Consider the following 19,357-nt stretch of genomic DNA (forward strand, 5'->3'; position numbering starts at 1 on the left):
TTGGCCTGTCCTTTGCCTCAAAAGGATTGGGCTACCTTGCTGCACTTTTGTTATTACTATCGTTACTTGCTCGTTACAAATTATCTTGCTATCAAACTGTTCTGCTACTTATAATTTCAGCACTTGCAGACATTACCTTACTGAAAACTACTTCTCATTTCCTTCTGCTCCTCGTTGGGTTCGACACTCTTACTTATCGAAAAGAGCTACAATTGATCCCCTATACTTGTGGGTCATCAATAGGGCACACCCACTGGGTGTTCATATTCCAGTGGGGGCACGCTGAGTGCATCCACTGGGTGTAGTCCCTGAGGCTCCTGTTGACTGGAATCAGTCGACATGAGTCTTTGGACTTATTCTTCTTTTGTCGCTTTCATTCGGGATCTTGCCAGAGCGTTTCCGAGTGATCACGATCCAGTGGGGCACGCTGATTGCACCCACTGGGTGTAGTCCCCGAGGCTACGGCTGACTGGATGCAGTCGGTGGTAGTCTTAGAACTGTAGCAGTTTTGCCCTGTGGTTGTTTGCCATTTTTTAGCTTGACATGAGTCACTTTTCGGTGGGGGCACGCTGAGTGCACCCACTGGGTGTAGTCCCCGAGACGGTTATCCATTACAGGCAATCGATAGCGGTCTTTAGAACTGTCGCTTGGCACTCGGGGCGCTCGGCAACACTCACGTATTGTTCAGACAGTAGGTAGGATCTTCTTCATTGCTGACTTGGAAGTTAGCCAAATGAAAGTAGATCAGTGTGTTGTTGCCCTCTATCTTGTTCATTGCTGACTCGATGGTTAGAGGGTACTTGAGGATCTGGTACTGGTCAAGCTTGTTCCTCCCATGGGCATGGTCGACTCGGTAGTAAGAGGGTACTTGAGGATCTGGTACTGGTCCGGCTTGTTTCTCTCGGTGGTGTACGACCGAGTGGTAGTGAGAGGGTACTTAAATATCTGGTACTGGTCCAGCTTGTTCCTCTCGGTGGAATACGGCCGAGTGCTAATGGATCGGAACTTTGGTTTTTTCCTTTAAGGCCTTGTTTGTTTGGGCTTTTGCTTCTGTTTTTTGCAGATTTTTCACTTTGGCTAAAAAACCATAAAAACTCCTAAATAGGTGTTTTTGGAGCTTTTATGGCTTTTGGAGCTCAAATAGATTATATTGATTCATCAAAAGCCAAAAAAGCTTCAAAAGCACCTACTTAGAAGCTTTTATGACTTTTAGGCCAAAGTGAAAAGGCTGTAAAAGCAGAAGCAAAAGCTCAAATAAACAGGGCCTTAAAGGTACAACTGGCAAATATTCCTCACGATCTTTTCCATTGGTGATATTTTACAACATGTAGAGACGGAGATCATCACTCAAATATACCATGCATGAAGTTACTCATGGTTAGGTGTCGTAGTACAATTGTAGTCTTCGCATGTAACGATTGGAGATTGTGAAAATATCACCATTGTAGTACTCACAATTCGAGGCAGCGAGGTGATCCGCCAAGTCATGACACTGAAGCACAATGTCTTACGTGCAAGCTCAGAGTGTGAGGACGTCATCGGTTCACTCACAAGTTCACGACGGTCATCCCCTGGTGCCTTGGGTCAAAAAGGTTGCACAAAATATATATTCCAATAAGTGATCATTGTCGCTTTGTAAATGAGCAATTTGACGACGAAAATCTTAGCGTCTTTGCGTCAAAAAGTTTCACAAAATGTATAATTCAATAAATGATCATCGTCGCTTATGTAAATGAACAATTTGACGATAAAAATGTTAGCATCTTTGGGTCAAAAGGTTGCATAAAAAGGTATGTATCCAATAAATGATCGCCGTCGCTTACGTCAATGAGCAATTCCACGACATAAATGTTTATGATGTGAATACAAATAGCGTAAATACCCACCATCTCTCATATTTAAAATGAAGATGGGTCGTGCCTTCGAGTTTGCCAAGAAAATAATTTCTTTTTGTTTTGACATCATACTTTGCCCCTGATGCGGCGGGTGCCTTGCATTAGTTTTTCTCAAAGTTTTTCCTCTTCGTTTTCGCCACTGTGAAAAAATCATGATGTACAGGACGATATTTTTCTTAAGAAAAAGTAAGCAGAACTTGATGAGAAACTAGCACTGCAGCAAGTCTGTTCATGACGTACTATTTTTCTTATTGCAGGAGGATGTATTAGTTGACGTGTAATTCTCTGCTGCCATCACTCCCCCGGACTCTCGCTCTCTCTCTCCCTCTCTCTCAGCACAGCACAGCACAGCACAGCACAGCGAGCACATCACTCTCCTCGCTTTTCCCCACTCGCCACTTTCTTCCCTCTCCGCCTCCTCCTCCCCCTCCCCCTCCCCTGCCATCGCCCCCGCTTTTTAGCCCACCTACCGGCAGCAGCGGCACCCCCATAACAAAAAGCACCCGCGCCTCCATTCCCCCCCCCCCCCCCCCCCCCCCCCCCCCCCCCCCCCCCCCCCCCACTCCATTGCTAGAACGAGAGCAGAGCTGCATTACCGAACCAGGAGCACCGAGCACGCCGAGGCCGCAGCCACGAGCTAGCAGCAGCGAGGCCGCGCCTGCTTGCCGCCTGCCGCTCGTGCTGCCAGGAGGAGGAGGAGGTGCGATTCCAAAGGGGCAAAAGGCGCGGGGAGCAAAAAGGGGCGACGCGAGGCGAGGCGAGGGCCGGGGTAAAAGGCGGGGGGAGTGGAGGGCATCCAGCGCAATCCACCCGGCTAAAGCGCCTCCGCCTGACTGATTGGAGCAAGTGTGCGCTGCAAGCGACGACCGCATCGCGCGCGCCAGCCACCGACACTCCCCCCGCCGCCGATCGGAGCGGCGCGCCAGATCCAGCCGCCGCCGGAATTGGGGCGCCCCGCCGGATCTGCATTCCGCGCAGCGCCTGCCTGAGCCGCGCCCCTCGCCTCCCGTAAGTCCCCGCTCCCCCCTCTGCTCCACGCCTGCATACCATCTCTCTCTATTTTCCTGTATCTCTCGCCGTCGCCGTGGCGCGGCCGCGCTTGCTGCTCGTGCGTGCAATGGCGCGTGGATTTTCTGGGTTGTTCTCGCGGAGCCTTGCCGTATCTGCGATGGTTTTCTTCGAGAGTTCGAATAGTGTTCATCATTAAAAAAAAAAGCTCCTCGGTTCAAGCCGTGCTCTCCGGATGGATTTCACTGTTTATCAGCCCGGTTTCTCTCCTCCGTTACAGTCCCCGGGCATTTTCGTTTCACTGGGCGCCGCTCGTTTCGCCCTCCCGGGCTTCCTGGCTCGTGTCCCCTTGTCTCTTACGAACGAAATCATACCACTAGTAGTAGTCCAGCCCCAGTGAAATCGCACAGCGTCGGCTCGTCGCCAACTGCTGCGCTAGCTCTCGCGAGCGCAATCAATCAGTCAGGCGCCATGCCGTGGCCGCTCGCTTTGGTCACGTTTTGTCTACCCCATGATTTCGTCCCAAGACTTCCATTCCACCCAGTGAATGAAATCGCCACCCCACACAGTACCGATTTTTAGTTTTTTACCCGTGACAGCATCGAACAACAAGTACGGCCACGGCTTCCTTCCTTTCCTCCGGTGGTATTTGAATCGTTGGTACTCCTCCGGGAGTACAGGATTAGTAAAAAGAGATCGTACAAGATTAGTAAAAGGAGACGGTAAAAATGGGCGCGCCTGCTAGCTAGCGAGAACCTGCAAGGAAAGGATTTAAGAGGAGTGTCACATCTGGTTAAAAATCCAATCAGCCGAGGGACCCCCGCCATTAATGGCCCGTATCGTGTTTGTGGTAGCTCCGGGCTTTCACTCCGGCTCACGCGCGCCATCATCTTTATTATAGCCAGAGCCACCTTCCAGTTCAAGAAGAATCCACCTTCTTCCCCGGGGCGGCGAGGTGGGTCGTCCGGTCATCTCATCCACCCCGTCCGTCCGTCAGTCAGTCCGGCCACGGCCACGGCCAAACCAAACCCTCCGCATGGGCTTAAATAAACATTCGATGCGGCCAGGCCACGCCGGCCATTACTCCCGCGGGCGTCTTAGGTGCCGCCCTTAACTGCCGCGCTTGCCGAGACCGAGGCCGCCCGCCCTCGCTGCCGTCCGCGTCAAACTCCACACGCTACAGCCTGGGCGCCATGGGTCCATGCATAGAGATACTGCTGCCGCCTTAATTAAGCCCAGTTAGGTGAGCACAGCCACGAGATGAGCCATGACTGTTGAGTACGTGACACGACTCTTCGTTACTTGCCCCGCGTCAATGCCCTGGCCTGGCCCTGGCGTGACGGTGATCGGATCGGATCGGCTGTTGCTGCTGCAACTTGGCGGCCTCTCGGGTGGGGGGGCACCCCAACTTTGGACGGGATCGGGAATTCTTTTGGCCTACTTGCCCTCCTCCTCCTCCTTGTTGGCCATGGTCCTATCTTAGTATCCTATATAGCCCTAGCTGCGTGAATTGTGACGCAGGCTTAGGTTTTTGGATCTTGCCAAATGGAATATGTGACGCTGGCTGGATGCTTCAGGTACGCGGGGTTTATGTTGCGTACCTTGTGCTGATCTGTTCTGTGGATTGGTTGTGAGTGGTTGATTGCTTGTATTGTACATACCATATATGGTGGACCGACTGTGATCTCAACTGAAGTGTGTACTTGCCCAACCACCGGTGTCCCACTGTATGTGTATGACCTTATCTGTGGATTAGGGATTCTTGGTAGCAGTGTGAATTATGGATGTTGTATGTGCGCGCAGGAAAAATGTTACTGATAACGTTTTCCATATAGTGACAATGGTGGAGTCAAATGCTTGCTTACTGAATTTGGTTTGCTGGTCACGTATATGAGCAATATTTTGTCTGATAGTTTGTGCTGGTTTTTTGTGCGTTCTCTTCTTAAAATTGGCTTATGATGTATTTTGTTGGCTTTCCTCGTCAATTCCACTGTCCTCTGTAGCTCTAGCCTTTAGCTGTAATACTACAAAAACTTATGCTATTGGAGTTTGGATACATGCGCCAGTCTGTCAGCTCATTGTAGGAAACCTGAGTTGTAAGGAACACCATACATATCAGGACTTCCATATAGTGACAACGGTGGAGAGTCAAATGCTTGCCAGCTATTTTGTTATATGACTTTATATGCAAATTTGGTTCTTGCAAGTACTGTCAATACTGAAATTTGTATGGATATGAAAGGAAAGGAGAGCTTTTCCTTGCCATGATGCTTTTTTCATTTGTCTGCTCTCAAATGATACATTTCATTTGATGCCTATCTACTGTTGCCTTTGTCTTGTCATCGTGGTTGTTGACAAACAAACAAAAATTCAGTTACTATTTAGCAACGCACTTGTATATGATCGATATATATATATATATATATATATATATGGGCAAGTTTGTTGCATTAGGTTCGCTGATTACAGATATTTACCTTCTTTGATCAGATACATTGTGTGAGATGGACCGGCGTAGTTGGCCGTGGAAGAAGAAATCATCGGACAAATCCTCAAACGCAGATGTCTTGCAGAACTCTAATCAAGCAGAACAGGTTTGTGTCTTCAGTACTATTTTGATTTGGATTTGCTGAAGTGTCAGTGGTGTCATTCTATAGTACTGTCTGTCCTCAAATTTCCTCATTGACAAAGCTAATGCAAATAGTTCATAATTTCAGTAGCACAGATGTTCTTATGATTTAACCAGTGGTTTAAGATTTAAACCCTATTGTATTTGTATAACCTAGATACATTGCGAATAATCAATAAAATGCTGCCATTTCCAACAACAACAAAATCCTTACCAAGTGATTGTGCATGATCTGCTGCCTCAAGTTGCTGCCCTTGCAGCCAAATTTTTAGCTACTTATTTTGGCCCCATGAGTGTCTTGTGTTGGCTGTGTTTCAAACCTGTATGACAATGTTTGTTTCCTTCTAAAATTAACTTCTATTTTGCAGGAGGATAAAGTTCCGAAATTTGTGCAGATTTCACCGGAAACATATGCACATCTTACTGATTCTGAAGAACAAGTGAAAGTCTTGGATGAAAAGGTGAAAACCTTGAATGAGAAACTGTCTGCATCACAATCTGAGATCACTACCAAAGATGCCCTAGTGAAACAACATGCTAAAGTTGCTGAAGAAGCTGTATCAGGTGCGTAAAAGAACTCTATATTCATTCTCTCTTTTCTGGATCTGGGTAGAATTATTTACTCTCTGTAACTGCTGTCTTTACTAGACCTTCCTCATTTTCCATGAACCTTACAGAAGTGAATGATAGTTTACTTTAGTAGGCAGAAAAAATTTCTCCAGTGATCTGTGCTCCTTTTATGAAATGACTATAATTAAATTATTGATGGTATGTATATGTTGTTATGTTAGGTTGGGAGAAAGCTGAAGCGGAGGCCTCGGCACTGAAGGTTCAGCTAGAAACTGTTACATTGTCTAAGCTAGCAGCTGAGGAAAGAGCTGCCCATCTGGATGGTGCTCTAAAGGAATGCATGAAGCAAGTAAGAACTGTGAAGGAAGAAGGCGAGCAGAAGCTACATGATGTAGTTTTTGCGAAAACCAAACAGTGGGAGAAGATAAAGGCCGAGTTGGAAGAAAAGTTGCTTGAATTTGACCATGAGCTCATAAGGGCTGGTGCTGAGAATGATGCACTCTCAAGATCACTCCAAGAGCGGGCAGATTTGTTGATGAAAATTGATGAGGAAAAGGCTCAAGCAGAAGCTGAAATTGAAGTCTTGAAAAGCACAATTCAGTCAGGTGAAAGGGAAATAAATTCACTGAAGTATGAAGTACATGTTGTCACCAAAGAGCTTGAAATCCGCAATGAAGAAAAGAACATGAGTGTGCGCTCAGCTGATGTAGCAACTAAACAGCACCTGGAGGATGTTAAGAAAATCACAAAGCTGGAAGCTGAATGCCAAAGATTGCGTGGTCTTGTTCGGAAAAAGTTACCAGGCCCTGCTGCATTAGCTCAGATGAAAATGGAAGTTGAGAGCCTGGGAATGGGCAGAGATTATGGAGACAACAGATTGCGACGATCCCCTGCAAAGAATAATAGCTTCCATCGTCCTATGTCCCCTATGTCTCCAGTTCCTGATTATGCTTTTGATAACCTACAGCACATGCAGAAAGAGAATGAGTTTCTGACTGCACGTTTGTTAACTATGGAAGAAGAAACTAAGATGCTCAAAGAGGCATTGACAAAACGGAACAGTGAGCTACAAACTTCAAGAAGCATGTACGCTAAGATAGCGGGCAAGCTTCGCACCTTGGAAGTTCAAATGGTGACTGGTAACCAACGTAAGAGTCCATCAAATCCAAACATGGATATCCACTTTGATGGTGCACATAGTCAAAATGGAAGCAATCCACCTAGTATGACTTCCATGTCTGAAGATGGTGTTGATGATGAAGGCAGTTGTACCGAGTCTTGGGCCAATGCTCTGGTATCTGAGCTATCACACATCAAGAAAGAGAAAGTAGCTAAGAGTAGTGTGACTGATGGCTCCAATCGGTTGGAACTGATGGATGACTTCCTAGAGATGGAGAGACTAGCTTGTTTGCCTTCTGAAGCCAATGGCCATGACAATGCTGTTGACAAAGTAAAGATGGTTGATGCTGAGGCTGCTGTATCTGGTCTTACTGAGAGTGATGGTGTTAAAGATTTGCAGTCAGTACCATTGCCTGGAACTCCATCTAGTAAACAGCAGCTGTCCGAGGGATCTCCACTCTTGAAACTGCAGTCCAGATTATCTTCTTTGCTGGACTCTGAATCACCACAGAACAATGCTGGGAAGGTACTAAACAGTATCAGAAATATTCTTAAGGATATTGAAGAAGAGGCAGATTTAATGAATGCAAGCAAGATGGTTGAAGTTTCTGAAAGTGAATCATTAATGAACCAAGACAAGAGGTTGAGCATTGGGAGTAAGCATTCCATGGATCAAGAAGTTATAAATGCCATCTTGAAGATTCAAGACTTTGTTAAGTCACTTGATCAAGAAATGTCCAAGCACCAGAGACCGTCTTCTGATTATGGTGGGCTTTCTGAGAAAATTCAGCAATTCTCTGCGCTAGTTGAGAAAGTTCTATCAAATGAAAATGTCATAAATGACATCATTATGACACTATCTCACATCTTGTTAGAAACTAGTGAGATCAAGTTCACAATGTTGAGAGACAGCACAAATGAAGCAGACAGTAATAATTTGGATTATGTTGACAAAGTGACACTACTTGAAAATAAAGTGCAGCCTCATTCATCTTCTGGCCCTTGCCCACTTATTCCTCATCCATCTTCTGATCCTGAGATTGTGGGGCCTAATGATGCCGGATTCGATGTTAAGACTGCAGTGCAGATGTGCTCACCGGAGGACTACGAGCGACTTAAATCTGAGAAGATTAATCTGGAGACAGAATTAGCGAGATGCAGTGAAATGATAGAAGATACAAAGTGTAGGTTTAGTGAGATGGAGAAAAACCTGGAAGAGCTTACATCCAAGTTGTCTGCCAGCGAGAATTCAAACAGCTTGGCTGAGACGCAGCTGAAGTGTATGGTTGAATCCTACAAGATTCTTGAATCAAGGAAAGTTGAATTAGAAAAGGAAATAGAAGTGTTGCAGTCCAAAATAGAGACTTTAACAGCTGAACTCGGGGATGAAAGACAAAGTCATCAGGATGACTTAGCCAGATACAAAGATCTCGAAGAGAAGATGGAAAGGTAATACTGAAATCTATTTATGAGTAGTTAGTATATGTGCATCTGCTTAGTTTCTTCTCACTTGACTTTGTGATATGAAGGTACGAAAACGAGCAGAGTTCAATGCATGTGGAAGAGGTTGACGACACCAAATCAAAGCAGGTACTAATAATAACTAATAAGTGCTAGAGCTCCTTTTCTCAAACACACATCCAAGTGTGTGATTGTAGTACTCCCTCCAATCCGAATTAATTGACACAGCCTCTATACAATGTCAAACTGGCATTGTATAGACGCTTCAACAATTAATTCGGTTGACATTGTATAGAGGATGCGTCAATTAATTCGGATCGGAGGGAGTGCAAGAGATGTTCTTAGATTCACAATATCTATTTATATCTCTGTGTGGCTCTTTCGGAGCGATCTGCCCTGTTAAGTTTCACTGTTAGGTTGGCTGATGAATGTTGTCTTCCCTTTTGGTTCCTTTTTCTTCTTTTGGCAACGTTGTACCATACTGTTGGATTCTGGCAACAGAAATCAGTGAAAACCCCTTTTCAAAAATAAATAAGTAAAGATTGCATTGTAATGTTTGTTTCACTGCTGAATTCTGCATGTTCATGATGGCACAATTCCAAATCACTCCCTCCGTTCCTAAATATAAGTCTTTTTAGAGATTTCTATATGAACTAAATAAGGATGTATATAGACGTATTTTAAAGTGTGGATTCACTCATTTTGCTTCGTATGTAGTCCATATAAGAAGACTTATATTTAGGAACGGAGGGAGTACTTATGTTCATCTGTTGTGCTTGTGATTTCTGAATGTAGAATTTTAACTATGAAAAATATGTTAGCAATAAATGATATCCTACTAAGAATCAAGCGGCAAGCGCTAAATATGTTATAAGCTCATTTCCGGGTTACTTCAGACTAGGTTGTAAATTTGTAATGCTGAAAGCAATGGTCTTTTCTGGAAATTCAAGACTTACAAAACACTTATAACACACTTATTCTTGTTTAAATCGGTGGCAGGAGGTGGAAATAGCGGCCGCAGCAGAAAAGCTTGCAGAGTGCCAGGAGACCATGTTGATTCTTGGTCGTCAACTGCAAGCTATGCGTCCTCCAGCAGAGTCAATGGGTGCCTCGCCAACCCGGCAACGAATGGAGGACTTCTTGCAAGACGCGGCAGGAACAACCGAAGGCGAGTATGCCCAGAAACCATCAGGCCAGCATGATACAGATCAGGAAATGCTGGAGTCAGAGAATGTATCTCCCCTCAATGGATACAAGACCCACATGACCCCTTCTGATGCGGACGGAAGCCCTTCTCTTTCAACAAACAGTTCCAAGCGCCCAAAGCATAGGTCGCGATCCTCATCCTCTTCCTCATTTGCTAACCAGTTGCCCGAGAAACAAAGCCGGGGCTTTAGTCGGTTCTTCGCCAAGGGCAAAGAGTGAACATTAGCTGGATTGCAAGATTATGTGATGTTGGCTTGTTGATTCTTCGGCGAATGGATGGATGACGGATGAAAACGGATCATGGGTTTCTATAGAGCTACTCGGCGAATCTGCTTGTGTATTATTTTGGGGTGACGCCTCCGGTGGTTCAGTTGCTGGAGTAATACTTGCCTTGCAGTCGAGCGGTTATGACCAGGTTGTGTGTGAGAGAGAGAGTGTGTGTGTGTTAGCTGTCGTTATCTTCTTCTAGAGTTTTTTCTGGGTTGCTGTTTGTCTGAAACCTCACTAAAACCTCACTGTACATGGTGCTTACCTGCATGAAGAAGAGAGCTGCTGTTTGTTTGTGTTCCATTCTCTTGTGAGAAGTAGTCTGTGTATGTCGTTGGTGCCAAAACTGGCTTCATGTACAGCTAAGTTAACCTGCGTCAGTTTGAAGGTTATCATTGTGTTTATATCTGTTTATCAGTGTCAAAATCTGAAGAAAGATTTTTGTTGCCCATTTTGTGTCTTCTATGTTACTCATACATCCTTGCTGCTGGTAAGACAGCTTATACCAATTCAGAAACAGCAAAAACAACAGCCTAGTTTTCTTTCTCAACAATCCAGAAAATACAACGAACGCAAATTGCAATCCTGGTTGTCCATTCCAACTAAACATTGGTGACAAGGGAAAAAGCACCGCTAATATTTCCTTGTGCGAGCATGTTGAAGCGCCATCACCAATTTGGGAGGTCATAATTTAGAGTTCTCTAAAACAACACGACTGCAACTGCAAGAACCAGGGCAAAGCAATTGTCCAAAGAAGAAATCAGCCGCAAAAGAAGAGAAGCGCACGCATTTCTGGCATTGGATTAAAAGGGGCACAATCACGGCATTCTTGAAATAAGACACCAGGATTTACTTCACTGCAACAGGGCACGGTTACATCAGGAACACAACATTCGGCACCAAACTACCAACACCAACAGGATGAACAGGCACTCCCTCCGTAAACAAGCCGCCACGAGGAAAGGAAAGCCTAGCCGCCGAAGCCGTAGAGGGTGCGGCCCTGGCGCTTGAGCGCGTAGACGACGTCCATGGCGGTGACGGTCTTGCGGCGCGCGTGCTCCGTGTAGGTGACGGCGTCGCGGATGACGTTCTCGAGGAAGATCTTGAGCACGCCGCGGGTCTCCTCGTAGATGAGCCCCGAGATGCGCTTCACGCCGCCCCGGCGCGCCAGCCGCCGGATCGCCGGCTTCGTGATGCCCTGGATGTTGTCGCGCAGCACCTTCCTATGCCGCTTCGCGCCGCCCTTGCCCAGCCCCTTGCCGCCCTTGCCGCGCCCAGACATCTCCGCCGCTCTCTCTCTTCCTTTCCCGGGCACGAAGATGGATTTGGAGATTTTGTTTTCTGTTGCTTGGGATTGGATGGTTTGGGGGGAGACGAGTGGGCGGGGATATATAGAGCTGGAGGAGGGTCGCGGGAGGCGTTGGATCGGGGAGCGATCCGCGTGAGGGGCGAGCGCGATGGCCTTAGCCGTTGGATCGAGGTGGGCTGGTTCCTATTGGTCGAGCGGGTAGGGGCGCGGATCGCGGCTGCCCGCGCGGGGGGAATGGAATTCAGGCAGAAGGGCTGAGCGGGAATTTTTCTGTGCGTTCACGGGGGAGATGGAAATTTTGGGCCAATCCCATGTGCCGCCGCGGGCGGCATACCACAGTCGCCGCTTCGCTGAAGCCAGCCTCCAGACAGGCCGGCCTTTTCGGCTGTCTTTTTTTTCAGCTGTTTCATTTCTCAAAAAACAAATGTGTATAGTTTTTTTGTTTCGTTTCTTCTTCTTTTTTTTCTGTTTTTTAGATGTTCAGTCTTCTTCCTCTTTAGCTTTTTAATACTTTTTGCATATTTCTTCTTTTATATAGGTTGTGCAATATATTCTGAACTTTTTCTCAATATACGGTGAACATTTTTCAAATACTCACTGAACTTTTCCAGTATATGATACACATTTTTAAATACACACTGGACAAATTTCTATAATATACGATGACTATTTTTTATATAAATTGAACATTTTTAATATATAATGGACTTTTCAAATTATATGATGAATATTTTATAAATACACACTAAATATATTTTTATGTATGGTAAACTTTTTTATGTAACACATACTGAAAAAGTTTCTAAATTATTTTTTCTATTTTTCAATAGTTCTAAAAATATCCAACTCCTAAAAACAACTACAAAACTGAACAAAAAAGCAACATGCGGGGTATAGTGGGGACCCACTGGGCTTGCCTTCAGCGAAGGCACCCCTAGTTAACGCACACAGGCGTCAGGCGTCAACTAGGAGCTCCTGTAATTTTGTGCATGGCCCACTAAACCAGAATGTTTGGTGCTGCGATGGTTGACTAGGGTTGTGAGTATTGATGTACTAGATCTGGCCTGACACGACTAAGGCAAGGCTGCCTTCAAAGTCTAGATTCTAGCAGGCACGTCAACCATTGTTGTTGTCACTCTTGGTGGGCCCAATGATTTTCCTTTTTCAACTACAAATGTGTTTTTACACTCACAAATGTGTTCTATTCAAGGCATATCAGGAAAGAGAGGTGAGAGGACCTACCCTCTCGATTAGGGTTTAACCTACTCCCGTGTCGATCTTGATCGCCGACGAGAGTTCACCATTACGGGAGCTGTGCATGGATCTATTTGCTCTTTGGATAGATTTCAGCTTCTCCTCATCAAGGGTTCTCCTTGAACCCTAGCCACGACGGTGGCAAATGAGGGATCGTCTGCGTTGGTGGGAGTGTGGTCTTAGGAAACCTAGAGGAGATGATGAAGCATCTTGATCTGCATGAGGGCAGACTAAATGAGGTGGTCAATGGAAAAAGTGGAAGTAAAACAATTTGAGGCAACGCTAGATGGCTGGCAATCGGGCCTTTAAGCACAACCCGCGTGTTCAGCTCCTCGACAATGTTTGAGAAACTTAAATCTGTTTGGATCCTAGCCCATGAGACGAAGTATAAAGAGGCTAGCAAAAAAAACTCTTTTATGTTTTAGGTGTATTGCCTTGCGTACCGGAGGAGAGTAGTTCATGGAGGACCTTGGCTTCTTAGGGGCCTAGGTTTATTGATTAAGGATTACGATGGAAGGATTCATCCGAATTCGGTTGTGTTTGATGGCCATTATGCCTGGGCTCATATTCACAAGATCCTCAATTTGTACTGGCAGAAGGAGTGGTTGATCGGCTCACTCGAAGGATGGACCAAGTAAAAGGAACTCATATGACACCGAAGCCTTTTTTACGAGGGCGATTATGTGTGTGCCAGGGCATGAGTTCACGTGCAAAAGGCTCTTGCCAGGTTCACACCATGACTGTGCAAGGATAAGAGAGGCTCTTACTGTCGATCTGGTATGAAAAATCCCGTATTTCTACCAGGTGTGTGGGATCATGGTCCATAGTTACAATGAGTGCGATGACGGGGTATGGGTGATGAGTTTGGAATGTATGGTATTTTGATGGTTATTTTGCGCCTGCATAGTAGGCTTTGTCAGTTTCCCCAGATCGCACATTTTGATAGAAAATGGGATAATATGAAAGAAACCTTAGAAATTTATGGTGGGATCACATCAATTGACGTGATTATCACTTGTCATAAAAAAGTAATGAAGCATTTGGGAGAATTTGGGAGCTTGCGCTAGCTTCTAGAGTGCAAGATGGCCAACGGTATGAATGCGAGTGCTCGTACCCACGGTCGTACCACATGCCACCGCCTTCCTCTGGTCGTTTGCTTTCGCCCCATGGGATCAGATCAGAGATCAGACACACTTACACACGCGAAACTCATCTGGAAGGCAGAACCCTAACCTCCGCATGCAAAAAGGAGATCGCCATCTTCATCACTGTGTGCAAGGGGACGTTGAGATCATCCATCTCCACCAACCACCATCATCAACATCCATCCCCATCTAGTTGTAATACCAAACCCTATGTGGGTCAGCATGTGTACTACTCGTTCATACCATCCATGTTTATCAACACCGCTTGCATGATGTTTGTTGCCGCTATGTATGAGTAAACCCCCTGGTTCTCACGAATATGAATAAAACATTGGCGGCTCTCGAGTAAACCTCCTAGCCCGCGGACATTTGATAAGATTTGTTCATTGTGGTTGTAGATGCTCTTATGCCATGTTTGATAGCAAAATATTTTATAAGTATTTTAAGAATACCATATTTCTGTTTACAACGACGTGTTTGGTTGCCCTAAAAATCTGTAGTTTTAATACTGCGATATTTGCTAAGGGTGTGTTCGGCAACTGCCCACCTCCCAGATTCGTTGAATCCACGCGGGGAGCTGTCTTGAACGGCTTGGCTCCAGGAAGCTAGCTCTCGAGTATGAGATGGGTCGTAATACAAAAACTGGGAGCACGTGTTTCGTGGATCCCAAATATCGCAAAACCTGGAGTTCAAGTTATTTACGTCAAGCTGCCACCGTGAAGTGAAAGAAAATATTTTGTTTAGGGAAAAAAGACTGGAGCGAACTCCCTTCCCTCCATACCAAGACAGAAACGAGCTTAATGGGCTAGCAAGTGACCAGCCCAGGACTAGCGATTGGATCTGCCGAACGGTGTTTCCAAATCCCTGATTTTTCTTTGGGGAGCTAGAACCGAGATCCGGAAATTCCTATTTGCCGCTCTCTGTGATAAACTGTCGCTGGTTCGCACAAAGATAGCGATTAGCGAGCAAGGTGGGCCGACCCATTTACAAGATGACACACGCGCTACAGTTTCCGATTTTGGGAACCTCGTAGAAGGTTCCTAATCGGTTTTGGGAAGGTTCCAGAAGGTTCCTAAACCGGTTTTCTGTGGTTTTCGTTTTTATTTGTTGTTTTTCCATTTTCTGTTTTTTTTTCTTTTATTCCTTATTCCTTATTCTTTTTCATTTTTGCATTTTCTCTTTCTTTTATTTTTACAATTTATTTAGTAATTCCTTTTCTACTCATTTTTTCAGAATTTCAAAAATTGTTCACAATTAAATAAAAAATTGGAAGTTTAAAAAATGTTCATGTTTTTTATATTTGTTCAGAATTTTAAAACAAATCGTGATTTTAAAAAAATTTCATCTTTCAAGAAATGTTCATCAGTTCAAAAAGTGTTCCGGTTTCATATTTTGTTCAAAATTCAATTACATTTCTTGATTTTGAAAAAATGTTCGCATATTTGAAAAAATGTTTGCCTTTCAAAATATGTTCATAAGTTAAAAAATGTTCCTATTTTCAAATTTTATTCACAAATTCAATAAAATGTTCATAATATTCACCTTTTTAAATTTTTTTTCAGAGTTTCAAATTTTGTTCACAGATGCAAAAAAGTTCCCTTTTGTCCAAAATGTTCATGTTTTCACAATGTGTTCCTTATTTTCAATATTTATTCACAAAATTAAGAAAGTCCCCGTTTTTAAATTTGTTTGTGAATTCAAAAATTGTTTGTGTTTGTCAAAAAATGGAATTGAAAAAATGTTTCTATTTTTCAAAAAATTTCACAAATTCATACATTCCTTTCATTTTGAAATTTGGTTACGGATCTAAAAATTTGACAATTTTTAATACTTGTTCGTGTTTCTGAGAATTGTTCAGAGTTTTTTTTAAAAGTAGTTAGAATATTCTTTAAATGATTGAGAAAAGGGAAAATATTTTGGATCTGCCGATATAGTTAGTTCTAAAGGTTTTCGCGCTGTAAATTTAACACTAGCGCTGATCAAGGTAGCTATCTCTGCTAGCGCACTTGAATCCTAGCGGAAGCAGCTCCTTTTTTGCGTTGTTTTTCTTACAACACCGGCTTATTCTGCGTGGGTTGGCCCGGTCGGAGACTGGCGTGTGCGAAGCCCTACCAGTCTACCACGGGATGCGGCAGATAGGAGGTCTCGTGAGATTCTGGAGTGGGATTTGAGGATTTCTAGACGCTAGAGAGTTGCCGAACAGTGCCTAAACCATGAATTTTTTCTTTGTATTAAAAAGCACCTAAACTTTTTTTAAACAACCGAAGAGAATAATATCGCAGACCCTTATCATCTCCCCCGCTATTCTCAACAACTCACTCCGCTCTCCAAAAAACCTACCTTGCTCCCACGCCGCGCCGCCCGCCGCCGCGCCCGCCCCTCTGTTCGAGCGATCTCTTTGATGACCTACAAGCCTTGAGGATGGCCAGTTCGGTGGAATTCAATTTGTGCAAGCTCTAAAAAAATGTGATGCTCCATGGCAGATCGCTACATGCAACAAAAAAACGGGTGTGTTTGCAGTTGCAGCTAGTACAACTAATTTTACGTCGTTGTGTCAAACAGCTCCTCCATATTGTCAATAGTTTAAAATACGGTTTTGTGATTTATGTCACATCTAAATCCATCATCACAGAATCAAATTTGCTCCAATATTAGTGCAGCCACCTCATACGTCCGGCGCAGCTAAGTTTTTTTAGACAATGGTGCAGCTTTTTTTTAGAAACACCTGCAATTTTATTCATACTCATAACAATTACAGGTACACTGATTTGGATCTAAAATTCAAATAAAATATAAAGTAACTCCTATGACTAAGAATTACAATGAAATCTCTTGAAAACACCTTCTTCGTTGCATCAATCTTCGTTAGAAGAAATACTCCAAAAACTTCGGTAAAAAGGCTGCAATTGGACTGGAGCAACAATATTGTCACTCTTTCACCCACACAAACTAAACATTTTTTTGAAAACAGTAATGTTTTGGAATTTATGAACAATTTTTTCAAGCAATAACATTTTTTGAATCTTGATTTAGAAACGGAGAACAAATTTTGTACCACGACCAATTCTTTAAAGCACGAAGATTTGTTGAATCTTGAGAACAAATTTTGAAAAATCCCAAACAAATTTGGAACCATGATTTTTTTAATACGTGAAAAAAATTGAAATCCGGTACATTTTCTGAATTTTGAAAGTTTGAAACAATTTTTGAATTTTGAGAACAATTTTTCAAAAACTGAACGCTTTTCGGAAACATGAACAAAAACTTAAATATTTTGAAAAAAAATTGATAGAAAGAGAATAAAAGAAAAAGAAATAAAAAACCAAAGAAAGAAAATTTGTTGAAAAGAGAAATTAACTTGAAAAGGAAAACTGAAAGAAAATAAAAAAGTAACAAAAAGAAAAGAAAAAAGAACCGAAAAAAGGAAGAAGAACAAACAAAAAGAGTAAAAAAGGAAAATAAAAAACCGGTTCAGGAACCTTCTAGATGGTTCCCCAAAACCAGTAAGAACCGACTAGGAACGTCTAGAAGGTTCCCAAAACTGGAACCTGGTAGACGCTATAGGGCCGGCCCAAAATTGATCGCTAGACAGACCCCCCTTTGCGACTCGGCGACAGCTCGACGCAACGTGCGTCCAATAAGGAATTCCGTTTTTGAAAGCAAGTTGAGTCGTCCATCCAAAAAGATGGGAAGCCTTGAGCGGTGTAGCTAAGTTGTTTTCTTCTTTGCGTGGCGTTGTCCTCCCTGGCCAGGGCCAATAGCGTAAATAACTTATTTTCTCTGTTTGTGCACTTTATATGGGCCGGAATTGTTCTGTGTGTTTGCGGGCTAAAGTTAAAACAAAGCAAGGCACGATTAAAAATGAGAAGAATAACACAGTGCATTTTTTCTGTTGTTTGTGTATTGCCGGGCTTGTGTGTGAGATTTACATTTTCCCTATTTTTTCTTATTTATTTACTTGTTTAAAATTCATGAACTTTTAAAATTCTTGGTTTTTTGTTTTGGTTTTTAAATTATTTTCCATTTTATCTCCCTTTTCCATTCTTTTCTTTTTTATTCTTTATTTATTTTTGTTCTAAATTCATGATTTTTTAAACGGATTTGCTAATTCTCAACCAGATGAGATTTAGTAGTGTCTCATCTAAGTTCTTGACCGTTCGATTTGTTCGCTTTAAATGTCGTGCAAATCTTGATCGTGTGTTGTCTTGTTGCGCGCGTCTCATGCGAGCCGTGCGTCCAGTGTCCACTTGTCAACCCGTTCGCGCTTGCGTATTTGGTTGAACCATTTTGCGGCCCAATCTAGGGGGATTGTTTCAATTTGTTTATTCTTTTTTGTTCTACGTTGTATATGTTAGAACATACGAGTTGGTCGCTGCCTCCTCAGTTCCATTCGCCATTTTTTCTCTCCCATTGCCCTTTGTCTTGGAGGAGAGCCAACACGAGCAGGAAGGAGGGAGTCAACTGGGGGGTTTGATCTTTGTCCCCCCGGTGAAGAAGATGTTGGGAAAATGATGATATGAGTGATCTCGGATTCATCTTTATCCCTTTTGCCCTATTTTTCATCCATGGAATTTGTGCTTTTGTGTTTTTTATGATTTCCATCTAACGACTTTTTTCCTGGTTGCAACTCCATGCCCGACATGCAACTGGGCCGCCATTTTTATCCTAGTTGCAAATCACCCCTCGATACACAATTGGGTCGACCCATTTTTTGTCCCAGTTACAAGTTCACCCTCTTTGTTGGTGTCCTGGACTGGGGAGTGCTTGCCATGTTGACCCGCCGGTAATGGGCCGGGCCGAGGACCCACCAATGATCGATGAATGGGTCGTGCAGGCCCTGACCCTCGGCGTAATCAAGATGAAGATCTCCGAAGTGTACTTAACATGCACTTCAAGACATGTTTAAACTATCGACATGTTTATCCCTAGATTGTAACCAACCATGTGTAAACCCTAGATACCCCTAGTGTTTATATAAGCCACGGGAAGTCTGTAGAGGCACGATTGCAGGGCTTTAGAGCTTAGAACTCCTTCATACGATCATGATGTAGATCATATTGTACTTTGTACTCCATCACAATCAATATATCAGAAGCAGGACATAGGGTTTTACCTCCTCGACAGGGCTTGAACCTGGGGAAAGATCATGTCCCTACTTTCTCATGTTATCATCTAGCTCAGATCACCAAGGTTGGGACCCCTACCCGAGATCTGCCGGTTCTGGCACCGACATTGGTGCCCATACAAGTCCTGATGTATGGTTGCAAGAGCTTGATGTCCAATCTTCGAATCGATGTCAACATTGGCTGCGGGGACATCTTCGTCCCCGACCATCTTTTCGCCTTCGGCACCATCATGTTGCATGCCAACTCAACCGGCCATCTCGGCCAAATAGAAAATTTCTGCCCTGGCCAAGCCATCCGGTTTGGCAATCTAGAGTACGGTGCAGATTCATGCGGCGAGCTTACTTTGTCAGGTTGGGTGTCAGATCAGC

The 19,357-nt window shown here is 43.9% G+C and overlaps 2 protein-coding genes across 2 annotated transcripts; one reads left to right on the forward strand and one right to left on the reverse strand.

The window, feature by feature from the left end:
* Positions 1-2,410: 2,410 nt before the first annotated feature.
* LOC125552333 (filament-like plant protein 4) lies at positions 2,411-10,563 on the forward strand. Its single transcript, XM_048715838.1, has 6 exons — positions 2,411-2,903; positions 5,394-5,497; positions 5,901-6,096; positions 6,324-8,670; positions 8,751-8,811; positions 9,682-10,563. The coding sequence occupies exons 2-6, from the start codon at positions 5,408-5,410 to the stop codon at positions 10,105-10,107; spliced, it is 3,120 nt and encodes a 1,039-aa protein (XP_048571795.1). The 5' UTR covers positions 2,411-2,903; positions 5,394-5,407; the 3' UTR covers positions 10,108-10,563.
* Positions 10,564-10,981: 418 nt separating this feature from the next.
* LOC125552334 (histone H4) lies at positions 10,982-11,521 on the reverse strand. The gene has a single exon (XM_048715839.1). It carries the CDS (start codon positions 11,435-11,437, stop codon positions 11,126-11,128), a length of 312 nt encoding a protein of 103 aa, XP_048571796.1. The 5' UTR covers positions 11,438-11,521; the 3' UTR covers positions 10,982-11,125.
* Positions 11,522-19,357: the final 7,836 nt, after the last annotated feature.

This window comes from Triticum urartu, chromosome 4, assembly GCF_003073215.2.
Source record: "Triticum urartu cultivar G1812 chromosome 4, Tu2.1, whole genome shotgun sequence".
Lineage (NCBI taxonomy): Eukaryota > Viridiplantae > Streptophyta > Magnoliopsida > Poales > Poaceae > Triticum > Triticum urartu.